The sequence below is a fragment of the Atractosteus spatula genome, chromosome 18 (genome assembly GCF_055471065.1).
Source record: "Atractosteus spatula isolate fAtrSpa1 chromosome 18, fAtrSpa1.hap1, whole genome shotgun sequence".
Classification (NCBI taxonomy): Eukaryota; Metazoa; Chordata; class Actinopteri; order Semionotiformes; family Lepisosteidae; genus Atractosteus; species Atractosteus spatula.
In genome coordinates this window covers 17,293,057-17,319,891 of record NC_142723.1, presented here as the reverse complement: position 1 = coordinate 17,319,891, position 26,835 = coordinate 17,293,057, and the positions used below count along the sequence as shown (strand labels likewise).

At 38.9% G+C, this 26,835-nt stretch overlaps 1 protein-coding gene across 4 annotated transcripts; it reads right to left on the bottom strand.

Annotated features, from left to right (window-relative positions):
• Positions 1-25,527, bottom strand: pdgfaa (platelet-derived growth factor alpha polypeptide a). 4 transcript variants are annotated; one of them, XM_088936670.1, is made up of 6 exons: positions 24,949-25,527; positions 23,899-23,995; positions 17,510-17,623; positions 15,439-15,626; positions 5,239-5,365; positions 1-2,083 (listed from the first exon to the last, which is right to left on the bottom strand). In XM_088936670.1, exons 1-6 carry the CDS (start codon positions 25,009-25,011, stop codon positions 2,073-2,075), a joined length of 600 nt encoding a protein of 199 aa, XP_088792796.1. In that variant the 5' UTR covers positions 25,012-25,527; the 3' UTR covers positions 1-2,072. The 4 variants fall into 4 exon arrangements, with proteins under 4 accessions (XP_088792796.1, XP_088792795.1, XP_088792798.1 ...); XM_088936669.1 differs by having other exon boundaries at positions 3-2,086; positions 24,949-25,526; XM_088936672.1 differs by lacking the exon at positions 17,510-17,623 and having other exon boundaries at positions 4-2,083; positions 24,949-25,526.
• Positions 25,528-26,835: the final 1,308 nt, after the last annotated feature.

Below are 26,835 nucleotides of genomic sequence, written 5' to 3'. Positions count from 1 at the left end.
TTATTTTTTGTACAAAGTTTAATGAAGCAGAAATACGTATACTGAAACCATAAATATATAAATTATTTTTTCTTCCATGGTGCCTGAAAACCTCAGGACATGTATTGAGTTTATTATGGAAATGGTCCCAGATTGGAGCCATTTTGTGTTTAACAGGGAAGACTTCAGTTGTCAGCAAAGAGGCCTACTATGCTTTTTATGGAAAGTGATGCTGCAAATAATTCCTTTAAAAAAATAATATATATTTATATATATAGCACCGATTACAATGTATTCTTTTAAGGAACTGAGCTACAGAAGAAAGCAGCAGTTTCAGTTTAAATAACTTAACAGCAGGACTATTGGGTAAAACATCACATTCTAACAACACGGTCTGTTTCCCCTCTGGTTTCAGCCCTCCCAAGACAACTAAACCTGCTGCAAACCACCACACTGTTTGCCCAGTGGACACATCTTTAATTTTTCTCAGAGAGGCTTCCTTCAAACTCATTAGCATGTGAATTTTATTCCCATAAAAAGGAAGGCGGTAATACGCCATCGGCCACCTTAGAGGCTTTAGAGGAATATCTTTCTGTGAACAAGTGTTCCACTTATTTAGACTGAAATGTGTTTGTGAAAACAGCCCTCTGCTCTTTTTAGTGGGAACTACACTATATTGATGTCATTGAAGGTAATGTAGGTTTTTAATTATCCTTGCAGGGTTGTAAGCCTAAATAACTGAGCTATTGCTTTTGATTTGTAAAATATGTGAAATTTACACAACAAAGCTTATAATCAGCCAGAGAAGTGATGGTAATGGTTTGTTTACTTGATATGAGCCTGCATACAATGTTAAAACATTTCCCCAGCGTGAGTCAACAGACCAGGTTTTGAAATTAGTTTTTTTTTCTGAGTATTACATCATATTTAACTCTGAGACTTTAAACTCAAAGCAAAAAGACGGTAAATGAAATGTGTAATTGAAGCAATATTAAGTTAAAGAAGAGCATATTAAATATTTCACTGGGATGTTTAAAAAAAACGGATTTCTTTTTTAGATAAAAATACAACCATTTGAAGACAAGAAAACAAATCCTGTTGAATACATGTAAGCATAACATTTTACCAAAAATAAAGAATTTTCCCCATCTTTCAAATATTTGTAGTCGGTATTCTGCCGAGCAAAGCAGTTTGTCAGAAAACAGACTTTGTTTTTCACACAGGTCGCACAGAAGCACGTGTGAGTAACTGGGAAAAGAATGAGCAAAAAAATGCCAAGAACCGAAATGATGGAGAGACTGTTGTGAATATCACTACAGAAAACTGCCAATGGACCCTCAGGAGAACACATAGGCCGGAGTCGATGTTGAAACGTCAGAGCAAGTGGTTCAGCCATAAGAACAGAGTGTGAAATGGCATTTGCTGGTAGTAATCGCTAGGGTTGGACGCTCAACCTTTCTGGTTTATTGTTCGTGTTGTCCCCCCAAATAATAAAAAAGGGTTAGGAAAGGTTAAAGGAAATGCTTTGTTTAAGAAAATCCTTGATGCTGAAACAAAACCAGCTGTCTGTTTAAGGATTCCCATGAAGAAAAGACTTAAACCACTCAACAAGAATGTCCCACAGCAGCTCTGCAGATTCCAAATGGCTTTTATCCATCTCTGCTTCGTACGCGTGAAGTCCATTAAAGTCTGTTAGAAAGCAGCAAGGTTTCTGGCCATCAAGCACCTCTGACTACTCCAGTGTTTCTCCTTTATTCCCTTCAAATTCCTCTCCTCTTCTCATCCAGCTCCAACAATGTGCTGTTCTTCTCTTTACCTCTCCTGAAAGGAAATGGTTGTATAGTCCCAGAGTGCCACTATTCTTTTCATTTTTAATCAGTTATTTCATTTTCCAAGTACAAAAATTGTTCTGTTCTGTTCATCCGCTGTTTGTCCGTGAGACGAGTAGTTTGTTATTAATATTGATTTGTCGGTTTCACATTTTGGAGCAATTTACTGTTACTGTGAGAAAGCACCTTTGACAGTTTGTTTTAGGGTGTTTGAAGAGTAGACTGCATCACTCCCCTTGACGGTCATCCTTCGGTTAGTCATTTTCACCTCACATCTGCTGGAAAAAGAAAAGTATAGTACACAGATGACCAAAACAGCTGTGGGAGTCTCAGAAAAACAATCTATTCTTTTGTTTCAAAAATATGAAACTGTTAAATCATTAAGAAGGCAGAAATCTTAAACTTCAGAGTTCAGTGTTTGATGTTAAACGCTTATCATCAACTACATCAACACAACACAAAATAATGCAGCTTTGATTTAAATTGATTACTTAATCGTTAGAAGGACAAATCAAATGAAAAAAAATGCTTCCACTATACATTTATAAGAGACTATAATACAAGTAATAAAACATTTCTAAATAAACCTCATGGTATATTGTAAAATAAAGTTTTTCTGATTTACTAGACGAAAATCAATGCATGGGAAAGTAGTAGCATTTTCTGAATCTGGAAAAAGACTTGTAACGTAATAATTCTGTGGAAGTAATTTAAAGGTGCACATGCAAGACCACAGAAGGTGATTTTCTTACCAATTTAATTACAAATTTACAGTTACAGAAACCTGTGGAAGCACCCAAAATCCACTGCAAACTTTCCAACAGCAAGTTCCCAAAACGATTTTCTGTACAAGCTGAAGCTCATTCGGGAAAAGGGTTTTTTTCTCTGAAGTACTGAGTTTTGGAAATGGAATCATAACAATGGCAGAAGACGCCAAAACGAAAGATAATCTCAGCTTTATACTTAAACAGGTGTCTTTAGCACACTTAAGTTTCAGTATACTCGGCCCCTGACTGCCACAGTGCTGCTTAATGTCTCACAACAATTTGAATTTATTTAAGGAGTGGCTTAATCAAGTTTCCAAACCACAACAATCAGAATCTATGCCTTTGCCAAAAGCTGTCTGAAAGATTAAAGAAAAAAACAAAGCCCTATATCCCTTAGATCAGTTCTAGACACTGATTATATAAAGAGTGCTGCTTTGGTATTCATTGAAGGTGGGAATCTCATATTCCCATGAACGGTTCCTGGAGGTGGATGGGTAAGATTCTAAGCCTGAGCCGCAGCTCCTTCGAATCAGTGAAGGAAGGGAGCGAACAAGGAGGCCAAAGGAGTACGCTAACAAGCACACACACACACAAGAAAAACTTCAGAAGAATTTGCCAGCAGGTAGGATCACCAAAGCACATCACATCTGATCTCAAAGCAGCCGTAGAGTGAGAGCAGAGCGAAAATCACAGGACCATTCTGAGGCCTGCGCAGTGCTATCAGATGATTGTATTTTTTTCATTGCTTGCACTGGCTTTTGATTTATGGCCCTTCATGTGAAGTCCTACCTGTACTGCACACAGGTCCAAGGGACTTTTAGCTTTTTTATGTCGGCAATAAGTCCTTGTTGCGTTATAACTTTTTGCGTTTCCATTTTTTACCTGTGGCCCTACTTCGCCCTGTAAACAGAGGGGGCGGGGCTGGTTTAAAACAGTGCCCCAGGGAAATGCATTTCAGTTCAATATAGACAGAAAGCTATAAATACCTTGGATGACTATCAGTTCAGCAGCTCTTTTTTTATCAGATCGGAGAGCTTTTGATCATGCACCAGAACTACCTTCTGAACAGCAGGAAGCCTTTGGAAACTGGTGTCACCATTTTGGCTGATGATATACATCAGACTGACGTACAATAAGAAGGTTCATTAGCTAATTTAATAGTCCTGTTTGTTAGAAAATGGAGCAATTTCAATTCACACCATCATGCATGGCAGTAGAGCTATGGTCTAAAAGCCACTGCCATCAGAACTGACCAGTCCTATCGAGCGTTTTGGGTGACACATGTGTTTTTAATGTGACAAGAAAAACAAACATTTAATCTATGATTAAATTTTCATCAGTGAAATTGGGTCACAAATTTGCCACGTTAAATAATTTTTTATATTTTCCATTATGATCGCTTTATTGGAGACAAATGGTATCAGTATAAATTTCCACATTAATATGTATTGTATGTTTTATGTAATCCCACTTGATTCTCTATGTATAGTTTCTACAAGAAAGATTGAAGAATGGTAATATAATAGATATTCCATAATAAATGTTTTCATGTAACATACTAAAAGACACCTATAACTGAACTGAGCAGCAAAGATATATGTTTGACCACTTTTAGTGGTGATTGTACTAAATCCAGATTACATTATTTTAATTAAACATCTTGTAACCTATGTTATCTCAACCCAATATGGGTAAAAACTCACTGCCCAAGCTTGAAAATAAAGGCTAAGGCCACTTTTAAAACTGAAATATGACACCATTGTTCAGTATAAGTGTGAGCAAACTTGTTTGTCTCTGTTTATTCATTTAATGCTTTTATAAAAATGGAGTTAAAAAAGCACCACTTATCAATAGAAAAGCTGTTAGCACTAACAGGCTGGAACTATATTTTACTGCAAGCAAAAATACAGGTGTCAAAAACTGCATTCAAGAGTCTTATCAAACAGTGGAAGAGTGTACCAGGCACTAAGTACATTGAGGCTAACAGCTCCTAAGCATGAAAGATTCCACATGTACTACTTTAACACAGATACAAAGGTTACAAAGGGACACCCGCAGGGGTGGAGGGTCATTGAGATAGGAGGAGCTGTGAAAATATCTCACTGCAAAGCTGAGCAGGACTCTGCCCCAACTACCAAGGGGCCTCTTTTAAACTCTGTGCAAAAGCAGAGGGAAAAAAACATGTAAATGTGGTCTTCATTGCACATCAACCCTTCTCAATAGTAAATTATACACATGTAATGTTGTTAAGCTTCTTGATGAGGTATTGATTTTTAAATCTTCTTCTGCTCTCCCAGCATGGGATAGTTTGTCCATACCAAATATTGAGGTGACTGCAAATTATCTCCAAGGGTCAAAACCAAACGTTTGGAAATCACTCACAATTCTGAGGACCTTTTTACCTGAGGGGTTACATAACCTTTATTTTACTAAAGCTTTGGAGATGAACTGCAAATGCAATACAGCTCTAACGCCTTTAGAAGAGGAGCTTCAGCAACTTAAGACAAAAAAGAAGGGAAAATCCCTTTCTTCAGAAAGTTGCCCCACGCATCTTCAGACACATGATGTGGGATACATTTGTGAAATGCTAATAAACACGTACAACTGTAAAGACAGTGGTTTGGACCATATGCAAATGAGAACTAGAATAAAAGGTGAATTACCTGTTTCTGCCTCTGTGTGCTCTGTGACATGATGCTGTGGTATACAGACACATTCCAAATGCTCTTCTAATCTCACAAGAACCTCTTTTAATTTGGGTCTCCTCCTGACATACTCAACTTTGGCCACCTGTACGAAAAAAAAAGAATATTAACAGTTGGAAAATGTCTACACCGGGAATGAACTAGCTTGCTGAACAGCTGACTAGGTATTTAAATTGGGAAGAATGTTTTAAATCCTTAACAGACGGTATATTTTAATTAGGATTGGTTAGCAAGACACTTTACTGCACTCTGATGAATGCATTCACTGTTGCAAGAGATCATCTCTCATTTCAATGGCCCCAACATAACTATAAAAGAAAAGTTCAAAGAAGGGTCAAAAGTCAAAATAATGTATAAGTAATATATTAAAAATGAATGCTGCTTCAAATATGTCTGTTTATATACACATAGATCATTGTGCTGATACTGCATTAGTATGGGGTGTGTGGTGAGTCACTGTCAGTTCCTTTGCTAAAGAGATCTTTCTCCTTCTATTCATTTTAAAATATGCTATATAATTAAATGTACAGTATAAAGTGCCACAACAATTTTTTATGGCCTCCACCTGCATTTTCACAATTACAACAACTTTGACAACTTTATTAATAGAGTTTAGCTTGTGGAGAGAACAAAACCCTCATTTAGAAATCCTTAATTCACACTGACAAGAAACTTCATAAATGTGATCAGGTAAACCTTAAATGAGCAGCCATTAGGATAAGCCATCACATTTACCTATCCCATCCATTTTGCCTTCGTCATTTGTTCTTCATCATTAACATTATTATATAAAACCTATACAAATAAGAATCAAAGTCTATATATTGTTATGCTATCCTAAAACAAAATGGCTTGAACTGAACTGTGCTTCTCAATTTAAAAAGGGAAAATACTGAGTGAAAATCAAAACAACGCAAAATGTCCAGTGTAAAGCAGTGCACAAAGAAGGGAAGAGAAATTCTAGTGCTGCTAATATTGATTTAAGACAGGAATATGAACACCTCCATTTGAAAAAAATAGTTCCCTGCTATAACAAGTTGGGAGAAAACTACTTAAAAAGCCAAACACAGCAGCAGCCCAATTTAAAGACTTAGCATTCTAGTGATGTGACTACCATGTTGAAAACAATCTGGCTATAATTCCTGAATTCCTCTTCAATGAGTACAAGTTATAAACCATCTTCCTCATTCTGACTCCATTTAGTCCAAGAAGGCACTTTTTTTTACCATTGTCACTTATAAAATGTTACTTTTGATGCCAGATTTGAATGAATTGGTAGTAAATTTCAAAGAAATAGCAATTATTTATATTTATGCCGCACTTTATATTCAGGAGGTGACCTATGTCTTACTTCACAACTGAAGTGCAGCCCCCACCTGAGTGATTAGCGGAAGTGACTTTGAGCCAGTAGCCCCACTATACAGCAGACCAGGTGCTGAAACGAAGTGTTGAGAAAAGATAAACTTCTTCTCCAGTTGAATTAAGGGGGAATTTCAACCAGTCCAGATTGCACAAGGTCAGAGTGTTAATACCCCTACTATGAGGAACAGTGTCATGGAATCCTAGTCACTATACTGGAGTAATGGTTTGAACACTCTGGTCCAGAGAGTAAAGAGCCACCCACTGGTCTACAGTGGGTAGCAACCTGGTTTCCCTTAGATGTCTCCCATCCCAGTACTGAACAGGTCCGTTTTATCAGAATCAAATCTGAATCTGAAGAGATCTAACTACAAGATGATAGTGCTGCCGTCCACATAGCACGATGGGATTGTGGCTTGGCGTGTGCATCATGAATTCTTTTATTTTGCCATGAAATTCTTCATTTGAATAAAAATAGATATGGAAGACACGCTTGCTAAAGGTAATTCTGCACAGAAACCATTGAAGTATTTAACAAAACAACACACCCCGTGATTCAAAACATCACAAACCTGTGCTCTGAAGCTCTGAAACAAACGGTGATCATAAGTTATAATGTATATTCATGTATACTCAGACATCATAAGAAACAGTTGCTCCCTTGGATCCCTGACATCACTATAGAGTATGCAACAATGACAACAGAGCTGCAATCTGAAAAACATGCAGGGGCTCAGAAACACTGGAATGTTTTGGGGGTACACATATACAGTATTTAGAGAACAAAGGAAAGGTTACAAACACGACAAGACCACAATGAGCCCATCTAACCCGTTTGGCAGTGTATCTACAGCTCACTTTCATTTATTCCCCACGCAATGTCTGTTGGTCATTGTGCGTCCTTATGTTTCCTCTCGGCTTCCTAAATTCATAAGCTGCCACTGGTCTTTGGAACAACAGCTTAGTCTTATTTAATTTATCATCAGGGAAAAAAAAATGTTTAATAGTTCCCTAATGTCTTTCAGCGGCTCACAGAAGAAAAAGGAAAAGGAAAGGAGAAATAGAATGCCACAAGCAAATAGTTCACAATAGTGTCTGCCCTCTGCTTGTGTACAGTCTTATCAGGCCTCACAGACTACGGAAAGGTACAGGTCAAAGGTGCACACTGGAATCTATATGCTTTCTGTGGTCTGGATTCGCAGCAATAACAGCTAAGGGGTTACTATGTTATATAAAGAAACCCTGAACTGGGACCAAAATCGTAGCAAATAAGGATATTGTAATGTGCAACACACAGCATAATATACATAGGCAAAATAATTTGGGTTATGAGTATGAGTAACGTGTTATCAGCACTATTATTATGTGAACAAAGCAAAGTGACACATTTGTGTGCAGCAGAGCACAAAATGGGCTCAGGCTGTGTTTGAATTAAACTGCTGCTTTGCACGAACTGTAGGTCAGCGAAAACAGCACACAGTGTAAGTCAGAAGAAATCACTGAAGAGAATCGTAGTGCAGCAGATGTGTCCGTTCGCTCCTGACAGCCTTGGACAGTAAATATGAAAGTGTTCCTAGTTTTGCCTAACTGTTTGCCAATCACTGTGCCCTCAGTAATGAAGCTCAAAACGCATTAAGGCATTTTTCTTCAGTCAGGGTATTACAGATAAACGTCTGCCACTTCCACCACCAGAAACCGCATTTGATCAAGAGCTGCTGTACAAATTACATCACAAGGCCGGCCCGCTTGGTCAACACGGAGTGGGGCCTGGTCTCATTGGGATGGCAAACAAAAGTCCTTTAGATGCATGAAGCTGTGGACTATAACACATTTTTCAGGGATGTCGGATTTATACAAAAAAGGCTTAAAACTGCCCTCTGACATGCAAGAATGCTTTGTTGCAGAGGTCAGTAGCAGGTCACAGCAATATGTTTTCGTCTCATCGTCTCTGTCGCAGCACAATGCTTCCAGTCCTTTGAAAGCAACATTTTATTTTTTTACCCCGAAAAATAAGCAGGGCAGCTTCAAAGTCAGAATACAGCCCATACTATTTATACCAGAAAGCTATAATTCAAGGCTTGGAACCTTCAGTCTGAGAAAGAATCTGGGAGCAGTTATAAAATGATATCTGATATGCCTCAAGGAATTAAGGTTTACATTAACTGACGAAATCAGAAAGCGGCCCGAAGTGACTCGTTTGTAAAGCTCATTGTCTGTGGAAAATGAATGAGGATTTCCCATCTAAATACTACTACAGTAAATATGCTGACAATGCAAGACAAAATGCACAGATAATAGATAAGGGCAAATGAGCAACAAGATACAAAAATATTTATGGGACATTTGCAAAAGGTCTGTTACACATAGTACACCATAATGATGAAACAGAACTAAAGACCCAAACCTCTTGGGAACAACATCACCAGACAAAAATGAAACCAGGTTTGTTTTCAATTTAGTGTGGTGAGTGATAAAAGTTATGAAAGCTGTGCTGAACATGTAATTGTAATTAAAAAATATGTACATTTATTTGAACTTGTGTACCCAAAGTAAACTATGACTACTATGAAAAACGTCTGAGAAGAGTATGTTCATGGGTTATTTAAACATAATACTTTTGCCTTTACTGTCCAGCAATCTCATTATGAAGAACACAGCTTTCAGACCGATGTCTGGTCATAGATTGATTCCTTCTCTCTTTTCACCCTATCAGATTTCAAAGGAGTTCCATTTACTATTAAAAATGTAGTCTACCAGACACCCTCAACTTCTTTCCAAGCCTGTTTTAAAGCTTTACTGAAAAATACTCCTATCGTAGCTTGCCTCAAAGAAGCACAAAACACTTCATTAAAAATAAAAATGGAAGACTTGGAAGATAATGACACAGTTACTTTTTCAAATTTAATCTTCATATTGTACATATTTTGTTATAAAGTGAATTACGATGTGTTCGTAGTAAAAGGTATTAGCTCACTTTTAGAACCAGAAAACATTTTTCCAAAAAAATACCTCCACTTGAACTCCAGAAGACTTTATGTTGTATATAAAGATAATATTTTCTCACTAATATGAAAATATTGAAATGCTGATTCATGAAGCAATGTTTTGGATCATCAAAGGAAACTTAACAAATGCCAACATGGTCATTCTTGCAAGACGTTTATGAAGAAACTTTTGTAAATATGCAATACTTATTTCTTAATTAATTTATTAATACAATTTTAAAATGGTTGCCTTTGCTTCATTTCTAACAGTTCCAGTGCAGGTGAGCGTACTTTAGTTTCTGATTAACTAGCTTCCCATTAATCTTTCGCTAACCCACTTGGCCTCCTGCAAATTTCTCCAAGCCTGTGTAATTTCAAATAGGCAGCTTTGTCTTACAAGGCAAAGAAGCTCCATACCTTACCTCTGCTGAAGTCATTTTGCTTCGACTAAATCATCTGCTTGTTCAATTTCTAAAAAGATCCTAATATTTAAAATTTGTTTTGGTTGGATTTATATGTGCAATTTGTGCAAAAACACCGTCATATTCTTTAACGTCTCTTCTAAAATGATGTGTAGTAAAAAAGAGACCCCTTTCATATATAAATTTAAAGGGTGCCTAGCATTTCAAGAACAAAAAGTCCCATGTACTGTACATTAATTCCCTTAGACCACTCTTACAACAAGAAATGCTGTCAGAATGAACATTCATAGTTCCTGATGCTGATGCACTACTTAATCTGTAATTATTAAAGTGGCTTGGGTTTTAAAAAAGTCTCATAATCTCTAATGATGTGTTGTTGACTTTGTTGCCTGTTACCCAGGAGAGGAAAAAAGACCTATGGTGGGTACAAGATCAAGGTCACTTTAAATATACTGAAACAGCTGCCGGCATAGATTCAAAAACAGATCTTGGTCAAAACATAACCCACAGGACATGTCAACAACATAAATTAAACATATAGACATCACAGAGCTCTTTTCATTTTAATACACCCAGTATATTTCCAGTCCTAAAGATCTGCAGTCATGTTAATGCTGTAAGTGTAGTAACAAATATAATAAAGTGATATGGTGCTCTACAACACTTAAAGAGTCTTTTGTGTTACATTTTCCACTTGAAGAATCAGCTTCTTTGACTATTCCTTTAACCAGCCAACACATACTATTATTGAACATTTTAGAGCTTCATACTCTCCATTCTGCATCCTGCAGTAAGACTAAAGAAACTACAAAGTAACAGACGGTTTGACTTCAGTCAGTGAACAGTTAAATGGTTCAGTTTTTCATTCTCCTAATCCATATTGAATATTCATTCATTCCATATTCATTCTCCTCCCTTCGTTTGTTTTTTGACAGAAATTGGACTGCTGTAGTCTGGGATTCACTTTACACTTCATAGCAGAACAGATTCTGCAACCGTTACCACTTAAAGGTCAGTGGGATGCTCTCCATGTTGCCCCACAGCTACTAGCACTGAAGCCTGATCTCATTAGATCTCGGCCTGATGATTCATCTGAGAGGATACATCTGAGAAAAACTGGGTTGCAAAGTATTGGTCTTGAACCAGTAGGTGTCTCCGTTCCCTGTGAACTGGGTCTTTGCATCCCTTATGATAAAAAGGGACACTATGTTGAAGAAGGTTTCACCTTTCAGTTGAGACGTCAAACCAACATTTGACTTTCTGCAATTCAATTATTCAGACTCTACTTGAATCAACAGCTAATAATCCAGCTAATACAACTTTCGTGTTGCAGTGGAAATGGCGGAACAACTCCTCAGTCCTGCTGTCCAGTCCTTCTGTAGAGTGAGCTAAAGGAATGAAATGCAAAGGGACAAGTAAAGGCTCATTCCACACTGAAAGATAAAGAAAAGAAACAGTGCATTTCAGCATAGAATGAACCTTTACTTGTTACTTTGCAGCCTGCGTATACTGACTCAGCTCCCTACTAAAACATACTGGAATTAAATGAATGCGAACTCAAATGTTAGGGTTATGAATTTCACTTCTGGTTCAAAGGTGTGTTAACCTACCTGTTTCTTGTTTTGGGATGCCTCTTGATGAAAACAATATACAAATGTTCAAATAATCAGGCAACCTCTGAGTATTTACCCTTAGCAGATACGAGTGAGTTTTGGAAAATTCAAATTCAGCAGCTAGACTCGCTGGATTTGGTGGCCAAAATATTCGAAGTATAAAGACCATCAAACTTCAAGACCTTTTTTTACAACCCAATAATCCTACTTTTATATTGTCGTTCCCCAGGGCAAAAGCGGTTAAATGTAGCACAGAGGCAAATCTGAAAAACTAAAGACACATTTGGCAAGTCAAAGCACAAGGGGGATATAATGAAATCCATGCTGTTTCATCTCCTTAAACACCAGCTGTCGGGGACACTGTAATTAATGGCCTTGCTTCTGCTCCAAACTAATAGATATGTTTTTTTTTGTATTTTCCATTTTATAGTGCTCACATGTTTCTGTAGCACTCTGTCTCAGCGCTTCAGCACATGAGGATAATCATATACTATTACCAGGTACTCCTCTCACCCTTTCATTAAAGCATGGAAAGTTGAGAACACCATGTCAACCCTTAGAAGTATACAAAGAGAAGTCTACAGGATTATTTAACAACACAGAAGAGACTCCGAGGTCCCTTCTATTAGCAATTACTGGCTCATTTTATTGACTTGCGCCTAAAATAGGGCTGTTGGAGGCCGCAGTAAAATAGTTAAGGACAGTAAACTTAGAGACAGAAAGAAGAAAATAGCACACAGAGTGTAGCGGGAGTGGCAGTATGGAGAAAATGTGGTTACATGAGTAGGACACAGCGGCAGCACTGAGAGGCAGCCCCTCCAGACTAAGAACTGGAAGGTCAGGGACCTACAGCCACGCCTTAGGTTACACTAGATGTAATCCACCAAAGGATACACTGCTCTGGTATGAGACACTGCCTATTTCCTTCGAGGTCACCCGCTGTACATCAAATGGAAACCCCGGAACGTAAATCAACCAGAAATGTTGAAGAAACGGAACGGTTCCACCGAGGAGTGATGGAGGGGGGAATGGGGTTAGCGGCCGACCCTTGGGGCCAAAGTGCTCCGATAAGTGACTCCTTGATTGAAAGAGAGGATGCACCTTAATGGGAATAAGGGGAAGCTCATCATCTTGCAGGAACGTGTTCTAATGTATCCGATGACATACAATGACAGGGTGAGATAGCTGTAGTCTTGTGGTGAGCGACCCCTTGGCAAAGCAAAGAGAGCCATTTTCCAATCGACGCAGAAGAAGCCTTCTGCTGTATTAGTCATGTATTTAATTATTTCCCAAAACAATTTGTGCTGAATTATCTAAAAGCTTTCTGAAAGCTATTAAGCAAATTCTTGAGAATTGTGTTACACGCCCTGCTAATGTTCCCTTTGAGAAATACTTATCTGCATAGCATACTATGGCCTTGTACACCGGCTTCAGTGTAATGTTCCCTAGAGCGATCATTTCTGGTAGATGTCTTGCTTGCACAGACATGGTTTTAGGTCAATAAAATGAAAACTGACAAATGCTGTCTACTGTATATCCACAAAATATTATTTTAAAAATGGAGAAAAAAATATATTTATTTCCTTGTATAAAAAGTGTAAGAACCGGGCTAATGTTTTTATCTTTGAAAAAATCTAAAACACTGACCCCTTCAGAATCAGAACTTGGCACGGAATTAATGTTCTTTAAACAAATATCTTGAGTGTCTTAACCAAATGCTATGTCTACCACATCAGGCCCTGACCTTTCAGAATAAAGCTTTTCTCCTTCATATATGAAATGCCTTGACCTCAGTGGAAAGCAGGCTCTATTAATACTTAATCTCCTGAAGGGACCTTATTATATCAAAGATCATGTCATCAGAGAGACACAAAAACACCAATATGTAACTACATTCCGAGAATAACCCACATAAACCACCAGTTATGGGCCCGCCTAGCTTTTCCTCTGCATGGTCTACTGAATAATGGCATTCAGATCCCTTGCACAGACGCTTAAAAAGCTTCCATTGAACTCTTAAAACAATTCATTATATCAAAGGAAGACCGGGCAGTTGAAAATGAATCAGATCGAGCCGGTGTCCTATGATTCAGTTTATGACGGCCAGGGCCAGCCTAAAAAACAAGACCTACAAAGAACGGCTTGTCCTAGCTGACCTGTCTTTGCATTGCCTTTGAAATACAACTGGCTGCCAGAAAAAGGAAGGCCCAAGGAGGAGGGGGCAGATTCGGGGAAAAATCCCAAACTGGGAGCTTTTCAAACATAACAACGCTTTTCCTAGAATTATCACGGGGATCCACCCCATTTCAGCCTGCTCAGACATTTCTTGCAGTTAAGCTGTTAGAGTTATCAGTCTGCATCTCTAGTGTCTCCCTTGCCTGGTCCTGTGAAGTACTGCATGACAAAAGGTAATGTCTCACTGGCGCATGACCAAACAGATCACTTAAGAGAGCCTGAGTATAACACAAAAACTACAGTTTCTCCACAACAGGCGATTAAATCTTGAAAAAGACCAGTTTAGAATTTCAGCAAAACACTGCTGTTAAAACGTGCCACGAGACAAGGGCAGGGTGAAAATAAGGTACTTCTTAAGGAATTTACACCACACATAGGAACCACAGACAATAACAGAAGGAGTACAGATTGAAGATGTGTCAAGAAAGCTTACTTATTTTGTACTTATTGACAATAAGCAAATTTAAGGTGCTGTGAAATGTGTTGTATTTTAAAAGAAAAGGCACAAACATTTGCTGCCACAGGAATGTTCCATGAAGGCCATTAGCCTGAAAGAAGTACTATGCAGCTCTTCTCCATAATGTTGGTGAATCTGAAGAACCTTCACAGCTTAAAAAAGACTGGGAAGCCTGAAAATGAGAAGACTCCAAAGAGAGCCAGAGCTATATTTGTGCTCAATCTGCTCCTGTATTAAGAATGTCCTCCTCTGACTCCTCACCTTGGGCTCTGAATCTTTCTGCTTCCTCCCAACTTTAATAATAATAATGCATAGCACACAAATCAAAGCATGTCTTATGGCTACAAAGTGTAGTGAATTCTTTTCGACATAATCTTTGGGCATAATCATTACCCTCATTAGTGCTATCTTTCCACATCATTGGAATTGTAAGCATTTTACAAATTACCAGATGCTAATGAACCCATAATCTTAATTGTAATGTGTGTAACACATGGTTAATGAACTTACTGTGGTTAATGAACATGGTGCTGAAATGCCTATCCCCCAGCCTTTGGATAAGACATGTCTGATTGAATTGGAACCTTTTAGTGATCAAGGCCCACTGAATCTGGACAATTCTGACCATTTTTCCGAGCGCTGAGTTGTCATTTTGAGGTGTTCCAAAGAATAACTTTGTGTCTTCTTCTCCCCCAGTCGTCGGTGGTGTTTGAACGCCACAGCACACTAGACTGTAAATCACAAGCAACCCCCCCCAAGAAAATGGCAGCTAACTGGTCCGTGTGGGGCAATGGAAAGACTGAAAAGCTGAGAAAGTGATCTGGAGTATTGAAAAATAATGACAGAAAAGGGGATTCTGAAATGGAGGGGAGCCACTGAACGACAGCTGCTGTAGCCTCAAGACCACCTCCACCAGCCGGGATCAAAGCAGAGCTAATATGTCCCAGCGCCACCTAGCAGCTGCTGCCCTGGCGACTGCACCAGTCTCGCTTTCTGCCCCTCAGAGTCCGCCTGGGCTCGGGACCAGGCAGAGGCACCTGTGTGGGGCGTCCCAGAGCAGGGGGCAGCCCCGGCCGGCCTTTCCTCACCTTCACCGTCCTGTGATGCCTCCGCGCCGCGTGGCATTTCATGTTGTTGGTGTTGCAGCAGCCCGTGCAGCGCTTCACCTCCACGCAGGGTGGCCATATCAGGAAGTTGGCGGAGGTGGGATCGATCTGGCTGCGCGGGATCTCGTAGATGACTGTCCGGGTTTTGCACACCGCTGGGACAGCTTCCTCTGAAAGTGGAGGAGGAGAAGGTGATGGTCAGTCACGTGCACTGCGTTAAGAAGAGCGTGCTTTGTGGGTTTTCAATATTGATAAGAAAAGCATTTCTTAGTGTAAATACCTTCCTGTTTTGTTGCATGAAAAATCAAAAGGCATTGTGCACTGCGATTCAGGTGTTTCTTGCATCGACAAAGGCTCATTAAGAGCACATACAGTATGTGTACTTTCTGACCATATTATGAACAGCCCTAAGGGTATGGTGCTGTATTCCTGGGTGTCAGCCAGTATATACAAAAAAATCTTGCTGATAGAGAAATACACAGCACTTCTTTGGAACTGTAAAAGACTTGTTGCCCTGTCAAATCACCACGTTTCACAAAGCGAGTTTCAACGGAAGCACAGAGGTAGCTGTGCAGTTTGTCTAGTTTTGTCATTGTTTTCCATTTAAATTCAAAGAACTGGATAAAAAAAACTGCTGCATATTACATAATAGACGAAGTGAAGGTAAAAGAGGACCTCATCTGCACAATCGTCTTAATTTCTCAGGATTATATTATTTAACAATACAATGTCTAGTAAAACAGGCAGCGGACCCTTTCTAGGAATTATTTGATGGGTAACAAAATCAAGTTTTATTGACATTAATGATGCTTTAGTAATTTTAAGGATTCGATAACCATGCCCAATATTAACCATGTCCAATATTTAAATTATTGGGATCTTCCACAAACAATTCTCAGGCTTATTACCATATTTAAAATTCAGTCCTCAATATACTTTGGCATGACTTGAAAAAATAAGTATTTTTAATGTATTATACTACTTTATGAGAAAGTAGTGCTTTAGTGAGCTGGAAACAGAGAAACCTACGGTTTAATATGAAAGACAGATATGTGAAATAGTGCTCTTAGGAAGCAGCAGCTAAATTCAAGGTTTCCTTTAGGCAGCAGATAATACATGAGCAGGGAGCTAACAATATTCCTTCCATTATTATCACAAAACATCCTTCATCAAATTGCCCTAAAGGAAGGTAGAGACCGTCCTACACAGAACACAAAACAGAAAACTATAAAGGACTTGGCATTTAGCTTCATAGAAGTTCTCAGAAACAGAAAGAACAAACAGAAACTTCTGGGTGAAAGGCTGCCCGTTCCTTCTTTCTGCACACAGGAAATGCGCCCCAGTAACAGCCAGTTTGGTCCCTTGTAGTAAATTCTGTCCCCTCTACCACTGCTCTGTTATAAATACCCTGGCAGTCTATATTTATCCACTGTGACAAGCAATACATGTCCCGAGGATTTGCTGAATCCCACTTGTTCAGGTTCACCACACCAAAACGGACCACTGCCGGTCAGCAACAACAAATTGATGTCACTTAATTTCACTTGGTCTCTAGATCCGATGTACTTTCATGCCTGTTCCCAAGTACAGCATTACAGAAGGTACCGGTAATCTAGTTTAGTCCTTAACAAGCTGTGTCTTGAAGATGAATGTAAGGAATTTCCTAGCTCGGGGATACATATATATTTTTTTCTCCTGTCATGTGCACAGAAATCTCAGAGTTCACAGCTAAAAAGAAGCTGCCTGAAGCTTGAGTTTGTCCCACTAATGTCTGTAAATACATTTTCATTAGAAGGTGCGGGGGGTGGGCGGGGCTCTCTACAAGTTGTCTACAAGCCCATACAACTGTATACAATTTCAAAAAGGAGAGTGGGAGACTGTAATTTGAAATAAATGCAAAGAAATGTTTTTACAGTATGTTTAGTCACTGTTATCTTTTTAGAAGAAAATCTGATTTGGCCGCTATGGAATGATTTTTCAATTGCTCTAAAAGGAGAAAAATTAAAAGCTACAATAGTTTGTTTACGGACACCAGTTATAGACCATTCCTTACCGATGCTTCGCTTCCTTCTAACTAATGTCTGTGAGTTCTTCAAATCAGCATGGCTTGCAGAATAATCCTTGTGTGATCTCTCTTTGGATTCTGGAATAATTTCATTCTCACTCCCTGAAGTAACCAAAAAAAAGAAATGACAAAAAAAAATCACAATATTCATTAAATGTAAAATGTCAAACTTTTACTTTCAAATTTAGCCAAAACAGCACTCATCTCGGTTTTTGTTTTGTTTTTTCTCTGCCTGCCTCCTGATTTTACCTTATATTTAAACATCTGTCAGTCAGTCTGTATGATGTGACATGTTTGTAGCTGATAATGTGGGTAGAGTTTGCCACCAGTTTTGCTCTCTTTCACAAACAAAACATTTTAGGGGATGCAAGATGAGCAGTGAATGAGCAGTATGCAGCAGAGGTACTGTATATAGTCATACTGTATCATGTTCCGAAATGATGGTGATAAAATCTTGAGAATTCAGTTTGCACTAGGCAGTTACATACAATGCAGAGATTATGTCCAGATTCCTCAAGTTCTGAATTCCGGAGTTTGCTTCTCTGCAGTTGTTGAGCTGCACTGCTACCATGACAAAACTATTTGCCCTGCTACTTAGGCCGTACAAAATAAGGAACATACAGTGATCCAAAGCAGACAGCCAAGTCAGCATCTGAACGGCTAAACAGGAAAAGGATCAAAAGACTAGGCTGACAATTCCAACCACCTGACCCGAGCTCTGCCGAACTATAATGGGTGGATCTGAAGGAAGCTGAGACTGCCAGGAAGCCTCACATGTGAGTGCCCGCACAATGGCAGACATCAGAGAAAAGAGTCAGACTTCACAGAACATATTCTAACAACAATTAATTCAAAGCTATGGAAGAAAAAAAACCATCAATACAGACCAAGGGAGGACATACTATGTATGTAATACTGTGTATTAAAGAATATTCCAGTTGGTATATGTATTTTTGCAAATGACTAGATTTACAAAGCATTGTTTTCTGTCCCTGCTTTTCGTTTCTCATTACATTCTTGCGCCGTACATCCATACTTTTTTGCAGGAATGAACAGCACAGTCCTACAAGAAGATCCCACTGTGCAGCCAATGAGAAATGGCATCAGGGCATTTTAAATGACTGCTTGAAGCTTCTGCAAATGAAATCAATGAAACATCCCTTTTGACATCAGAAAGATCAATAGTACAATCAACACATTTAGGAAACGTGAAGAGATGAGAGAGCTGAATTAGATCCAACTCCTATCAACTCCAAAAAAGATCTGAGTGCATACTGGTTTGACAGGTAATTATTGAGCATAAAGTAGGTAGCTCATTAGTGGTTTGCCTCCATAATTATATTTAATAATTTATTAAATGCATTATACTGCTTTCCCTGCCATATAAAACAGAAAAATATATTGTTAGGTGGAAAAAGTTAATGTTTTATGTGATTCAGGTTCTGTTTGAAATGCACTTAAAAGCGAAAAACAACAATTCAGGTGAAAGAAGACAATTTAATTTAGTGTAAAAAAGCGTAAACACAACTGGAAACAGACATCCTATAAAAAGCTGACTTCTACGAAATGAAATACAAACTGAATCCATTAAAACAAGGATACAGTTGAAAATATTCAGTCTAGACATGGGATTATGAAAGGTGATTCATTAAAGCTTGTAGAATACAACTACCCTGTGATTTCTGCAAATTAACATTTGTTTAAAAGAAGACCAGGGCACTATGATGTTCATTTAAATCTATGTGTATTTAAACGTATGTGCCTATCCTTGAAGAACAATACTTCTGCTTCCAGCATGAAAAACAAATGACTTGATATCAATTCTTACTCGGCAAAAGTGCTTATTTTGCATCACATTAGAGTGACTCAGGTTTAATACTTTTGGTGTGTGATGTTGAGGAATACACTGCCTTCTGGAATGGTTACATTGATAAGAAACATTCATTTATGAATTTCTGGACACTGTTCAGACTCAAACTACAGAGCAACAGCGAAGCAGTACAAATGTTTCATTTTAACCTGACCAATGCGTACCTATAGCTTATGGCTTCTGTTATGATTTCAGTGTTACAAGGATTAGACTCCAGTTACAGTGAACATCCCCATGTAACACTAATGTACCTTTTTATAGATGAACACGGGCCTGACTTCTGCACAGACATCAACCCCCAAAACTTGCAAAGGCAACACAAACAGACACAACTGGTGTTCAGAACAGGTCACGTCCCTGTTAGTTCCATCTCGAGATTTATAGTCTGAATATGAGCTTTCCTGTGTGTCTTCCACATAAAGCATTTCTAAGTTGCCTGGTTCTTGTCCAAATATTTTCCTAGCAGCGACTGTGAAGAAAGGTATTGTTCAGTCTGACACTGTTGCTCAGTCTACCCTTAAATGTTCAGATCAAGTTGTTTACCCATGACGTGTAACCCGTCCCCCTCTTTTGAGTAGAGCTTGTCTTTCTTATAACTCCACAGCACTTGCAGAAAACGGACAGCAGCGTAGGAAAGCGGAGCAGCCTTCCTGTCAAAGATATGCAGAATGACAGGTGCCAAGGTTTGTGAACCTGCGTTTAATAGCCTGGGTCACTTCCAGAGAACACCCAGCATGAGAACTTCCACTCCCTAACCTTTTCACACGCCTGAAACCTTACCATTAAAATAACATGTGTGTGGCACCTCAGAGACAGGACTTGTCACTTAAGGGAATGCAGACAACCGGAGAACTCTTTTGGGAGTCTTGCTCGAAACAGCAAACACTTTTTTTTTTTGGGGGGGTTCCTTTCCTCTGAGAAAAGCACAGGGTAGCCAGAAACAAGAGATGTGAAATAACACTTTCAGTCTTTGTTCGATACAGGAGACTGGCAGGACATGAGAGTTTGAGTGTTAACAAAAGAGTCTAGCTGACTAACCGTTACTTTGGGAAATTTACCGATACCCATCAATTGGCTGTCAGCTACCGATTTCATTAAGAGTTTTACAGGACTTTCTCCCTTATGTAAATAAACATTGCTGAGTGCTGAGTTAGCAAAGTATATAAAGGACAAATAATTCCAGCGTGTTCCACTAAAGGAGGAAGGAAAATATGACATGCCAAATTAGTTAAATAACCAAGGAAAAAACAGCCTTAAATGTAAAGGATATGTCAACTGCTTTGATATTTTCCCAATTTCTCAGAACGATATAATGAGGCCTTGAGAACTTTTAAAACTGCTGCAGCCTTACAGCATTATTTATACACACAGATATATACTGCTAACTTTGACTTTATTTCATCAAAGGTGGAACTAGAAGACTCTTTAGATGGTTAAATGCCCCTCGGCATTGCAAAATGTCAAGAGCTAATTGATATTCATTCCCATATTATACAAATACACATACAGTACCTTCCCCAACTTAAACATCTAGATATGCACTGTGCATATCCCTTTGGGACACCTCTAGAATGTAATTCATAAACAATATACCTAATGAGAAAACTGTGCTTGAACATGTTGATTGCTAGGTGTGTTTGGCCAAGTATCACAGATTCTGTGAAACAACTCAATCATCAGAATTGATAGCCCTGGGATATTTACAGTGGAGCCACCTGAATTCATATGCAATGAAAGGTAAGATTTATACTGAGGGAGATTCTAATTCTTTATTAGATAAAGAAGCCTGGTGAACCTTTGAATTTCTAAAAATATGTGGGAGATCATCAAAATGATGGCTTTAACCATGGCACAGCAGAAGAAGAGTGTCTGTACCCTTGACTCAGGAGTCTCTGTGAAGGACTGTACTATGTTGTCTTGTTGCAGAGGATAGTGATACACTTGAATCACAGAATCAAAATCTTTGCAAGAGTGGTGAATAAGAAAGTTCATACGATATAAACCATGACTTTTCACGAAACAGCAGTACTCGCTGATCATTGTAAATATCTAAGCAGTAATATGGTTCTCAGAATGCTCTAAACTTATTGCAAACTGACTCTCTATACCTCTCTCCTGTTACAATATTAAAATGTGTTACACACAAATAAATTTTCGTGCAACACCATGTGTCATACAGCCACTAAGAGTATTTTAACCACAACTAAATCCACCCACAAACAGAATTACAAGAACCAAAGTTAATTGCCAGGAACTGGGCAGAAAGAAAGGACAATAATGATCATATTTGATTGAAAATAAGTTATTTATTATCCTGTCATTTCTCGTTCTACACTCAGTAATTTCTCAAACACATCACTGTCACTAATTCTCATAATTATTACAGGAAAATACACAAACTGACCCCCACTTGAAGCTGTGCTATACTGCACAAAAGATGACTGTGCAATTGAGCCTGACACAGAATGGCACTTACTGTAGACTACAGTGAAGATCTTGCTCAATAACCTGTTCAGCTTTTTAAGTTTTCTATTCTGTCCTTTTATAACAAAAGTGGCTGAAACAGTTATTAATGCTTTTTAATGGAAAAGACTGATGCAGTCTGTGTACTGATATTTTTATGCATCACTAATAATAAGCATGGAACAAATGTCCTAGAGCAGATTAATCTATTTTGACAGTGGCATTTTGATTTATAACACCTCTTCTCATGTTATGTGAGCAGTGGGCAACAAAGCTGTCCTTTAAATCGTCCTTAGTTCTATTTGATATGATGCAGAACAATAAAGTTACACTACAGGTACAGAGATGTCATACTATAGGCTAATAACATGGCTATTAGCGTTTGTGGAAAATAATCAGTAAGAAAACATAACTCCAGAGTTGCTTAAGGCTCTTTAGAATTCGGAGCTTTGAAGCTACATTACACTGCTAGTTCTTTATGAATAAAACATTTTTTAAATAAGAATACTGTTATCGAGACAGACCTTTGAAATAAACCCTTGTTTTTCTGTTGATTTACATACGCCAGTTCATGTAAATAGACACTTAAAAGTAACATTATCCTACATAAGGGGCCAAGGGGGTCAAGCGTTTAACCAACTGGTTTGTAGAAGCCCGTGGAAAGTGACATTTCTGGTGTTTTACCTTCATACTGTGTATGTCTAACAATTGCAGCAAGTTGCGTTACCTAGTATACCCCCACCCTCATTCAATTTCAACCCCGGATGCTATTCAATGGAACACGCAAAAAAAACCCAACAACTTTAAAACACTGCAACTGCAATATTTATAACGCGGAAGCAGGAATCGAAAAGAAATCCGTTCTTCCTACAATGTAAACAGATCACTCATGCAGAACATGATCTCGTGCTAAATTAACTGAAAATTTAGTAAAATATCATGCAATATTTCATAAATAAGCCAGTTACACACATACACTCCTCGGTTATTTGACACTTAAATTTGCATTTAAGCAGATATGGGGCTCTTTCTCCTAACCTACGGACACGTGAAAGCACTGGCGGTGGTTTTGTCTTAATGATATCAAGGGGCTTCATTCGGCAGTCGTATTAAATGGTTTCTTGACGTGCCATTCCTGACACCAAAATGTAGGAAAACCTCAATGATATATGGCGAGAGCCTGTGTAAATATAGGTTCATGTGAATGCAAACATCTTGAGCAGCGACTCTGAAACATAATCTATCGTTTGAAAAAAAGAGCTCCGACATGGATCACGTCCAAGACTCAGACTGCCCTTGGTGTTCTGTACTCATTTTACAAGACGACATATTTCCCTCCGTGCCGTAAAAATAAGATTATTGTGGTGACAACTGTTTAAGGAATTTATGCTATCAAATACCACAGTGACGTTCCACGCAAAGGTCTTTTATTCTTATACTTTTTCAGATACGTTTTATGCACGGAGCAATAATTGAAGGAAGGTCTTGAAAACTTCACATACTCCGCAAAGCATTTACGCGTGAATATTTTCCCCCCTGCTTCACAGCTCAAAGTTAATTGGAGCTAATTAAGTTCCCTGGTCCCTACAAAAAGCCGTCACACCAACGACGGTCATGTGAGTGGCTGGAACGAAGTGCAGGGAGCGCCTTTAAACTGCAAGACAAAACGATCATTTAGTAGCAAGTGCTGGTGAAGCTTGCTGCAAACCTGCAGAATTGAGCAGTAGTTGATGTCTCAACGCAACATCTCTACGATCAAAACTCAACTGAGAAAGCGTTTTTTTTAATACAGAAATAACTTAGCCGCCGCTAATGTTAACAAGTGAAACAAAGAATAGGATCATATGAACAATTTGTTAAAGTGCTGAATGCACTAGTGATAGTCCGGGTGTCTTATGACCTTCTCTGCGCTCTTTGGTTTATTACGCCGTTAAGTAACTTATAAACACATTAGCACAACACACAGCAGACCCCCCATTCGTTCATCTACCAGAAAGAAAGCAAAGTTCAGAGAAGGAGGGAAAAAAACAAAAGCAGAATTTACCTACGGAGTCAAGCTCAAGGAGGCGCTGGAGATCGCTAATGGAGCGAATTTCGCTGCGAGAGAGTCTTTCAATAAGCTCCTGGGGTATCTCTACTTCCTTGGGGCAAACAAAACGAAAACACAGATTAGAGAAAAGTACAGCTATATTCACAGTGCAGAATCGCCACGGTCATTCCTTTCTCACGTTTCCCCGAAACAGCGCTTTGTTTTCATTATTGATCTGCAAAGCTGTAGCATCCTTCTCTGGAGGCGACAAGGAAAAGTTGGGCATTTGCTCACCCACTTGCGCTTGTTGCAAAGATCTGGATTTTGTAAGCGAGGGAGAAATTAAAATTATTACAACGCTCGAGTGAAAAAAAGTTCGAAAGTAGTATTCGAGACACAAGTTGGGGTGCTATGCTTAAAAATATTTTTTAAAAAAACGATAAATGACGTATTTGTTCAATTTGGCACAAAAAATATCTGAAACGCCAATCTAATAGCGCTAAATGCTTTGGAACGACAGGTCCATAATGAAAACAGCACGGCAACGCGCTTTACTTTAAAAAAAAGTCTTCATTTGCTATCGACTTTTTCTTTGGTATTGATGGCACTTTATTTGGAAGGCCTTCATACAAACGACCTTTTACAATGGGGCATGGAAACAAAACGACCAGAATTGCGTTTATTGCCAGCCCTGTATAAGAGAGAAAGTGAATGTGTGATGTATATATACTTAACTGGCTCCGAAATTCAAGTTGTAAAGATCGATATGCCTTCCACACGTTGCATGTTTCATTCGTTAAAAATAACATATACTGGCGTTCAAATTTACATAATAGGTGGGCCAAAAGCGCATTAGTTGAATTACCTAAGGGCTGAACTGTTTCACTTATATACTTAAGTATAAACCATCTCATCTCGCTTAACAGGTATCTGCAGGAAATAAACAGCTGTTAGCAACGTCTACAGCGTTGCAATGACTTGATTAACAATGCCGTGCAGTTTTCAGAACCTAATGAGCAGTGCAGCTACGGTAGGTCACGTCTATAGTGATGCGACGTTACTCACCTCAGCAATAGCAGACAGCAGGTAAAAAGAGCAGGCGAGCAAACAGTAAACTGTGTTCCTCATTTCCCTTCAGTTTAGATTGTCCCCCAAAAAAGAAAAATGTATTCAGTAGGAGCTGAACAGTTGCTCCTGAGTTTAGGAAATTCAGTACCATCCCTCAGAGAAAGTAACGTGTGTGTGAAGATGTTTATTTCACATCTGGTATTGTACGGTTCCTCTCCTCCGAAATTTCTGTGTTTAGTAATATATGACCAGACAGTGGATCAGCATGCCTCTTCTCATTACACCAACGTTTAAAAAAATGCTAGAAAAGACAGGCGTTGAAGTATCTTAAAAGAAAAAAAAAACACTTCTGTGACAAATACAGTGTCAAAGAGCTCAACTTTAAAGTCGAATAAATGAAATTATGATCAAATCGGATCCTTTGAAAAGACAATCTTCACATTGAACGTTTCCTTTTATAAGATCCCCCAAGCTTGTCATCCAGACGCGTTTTTGCTGCTTCTTCTGAATTTCATCCCCGTTTTAATTGAGATAAATTCCAGCTGTCCGGTAAAGTCTTAAGCAGTCTGGTGAATGAAGGCGAATGCCCCGTGAGCAGGAGAATATACTTCACCAGCCTCCTGACGCGCCTCCCCTTACAGAGCGCATGTAATAATGTTATATCAAATCACCAGAGCCAGCCGCTGTTGGCTGCGCCTGACTCACGAGTACCCCTGCCTCGTCCTCCAGTGCGCCTCTGCGCATGGAAGAGCTGTTCACGTTTCAGCAGGTTGTAGACTTGTTCATCAGGAGCAAATTGCACCTTAGTGCCTAGTCCTGAAACTCTGAAAACTGGACCGCAGACTGGAAGCATTTTTTCACGGCGCGAATGGAAAAAAAGGACTCGCAAGTTTGTCCGCCAAGTCTAGTTGTGTAGTCGCGCTGTTGTAGGGTAATGGAGTAATCACTCGACTGTTAATGGGAAAACGGTACCGAGCGCTCCTATGTGCAACAAAACATGATATTGATAACAAGAAAGCACCCTGTGATTTCAGATTAAAGTGTTAGTTATCCCAAATAAAAGCGAGATTTGAAGAATTTGGGATTTTCATGTGTTTTATTTAGTGAAAGTGTGCGTGCGCGCAAAATAGATTTAGCCCTTATGATCTCCACGTAGTAGGGAGCAGAAGTGGAATAAATCACTTTGGAAGATATATACAGCAGCTTATGCAAACGGCATGGTTTTCAAGTGTTTGGTCATAAGCTTTGTGATTGATATGCGCATGAACACAAAATAAACAATGACATTATGTACTAATGGGTTTATAATTCCGTCGTCTGATCTATGTATCCTATTGTTGTGGAGCACCCAGTTACACTCTTATCATGGGCCGGTACTCAGCATAAACTTGTTTAGTTCACAGGATGAAGCCTAATAAACTTTCAGGTAAGACAATGTACACCATTGAAGCTACAGGCTGAAGGCATCAAAGCTGACGCCTTTTAACAGCCCCTTCTCGCATCCCAATTACACATACATATGCGCATTTAAAAACTAACAGGACAAACACTGGAACGCTGCTGATAACGGTCATTAATGAAGACAATTGATTGTAATGGAGACGATGAAAAGACTTCTATTCTTTCATATACATCACCCTATTCTTTACACGCACAAAAAAAACGAGTAAAAGAAGAAAATGTGTTGCCGAAGGGGAATAAATATAACTGGCTATGACACGCTCAGAGGAAGTAACTTGCTCTTTCAACGCTCGGGTTTCGAAAGGCGTTTCAAACGTTGTTCCAGCACAGACTTAATTGCCCATTCAAGGTCATATGATGCATCAGGGTCTTCCAGGGTGGTCTCTGTTCAGTCGAATGAACACAAATGTAGAATCCGTCAAA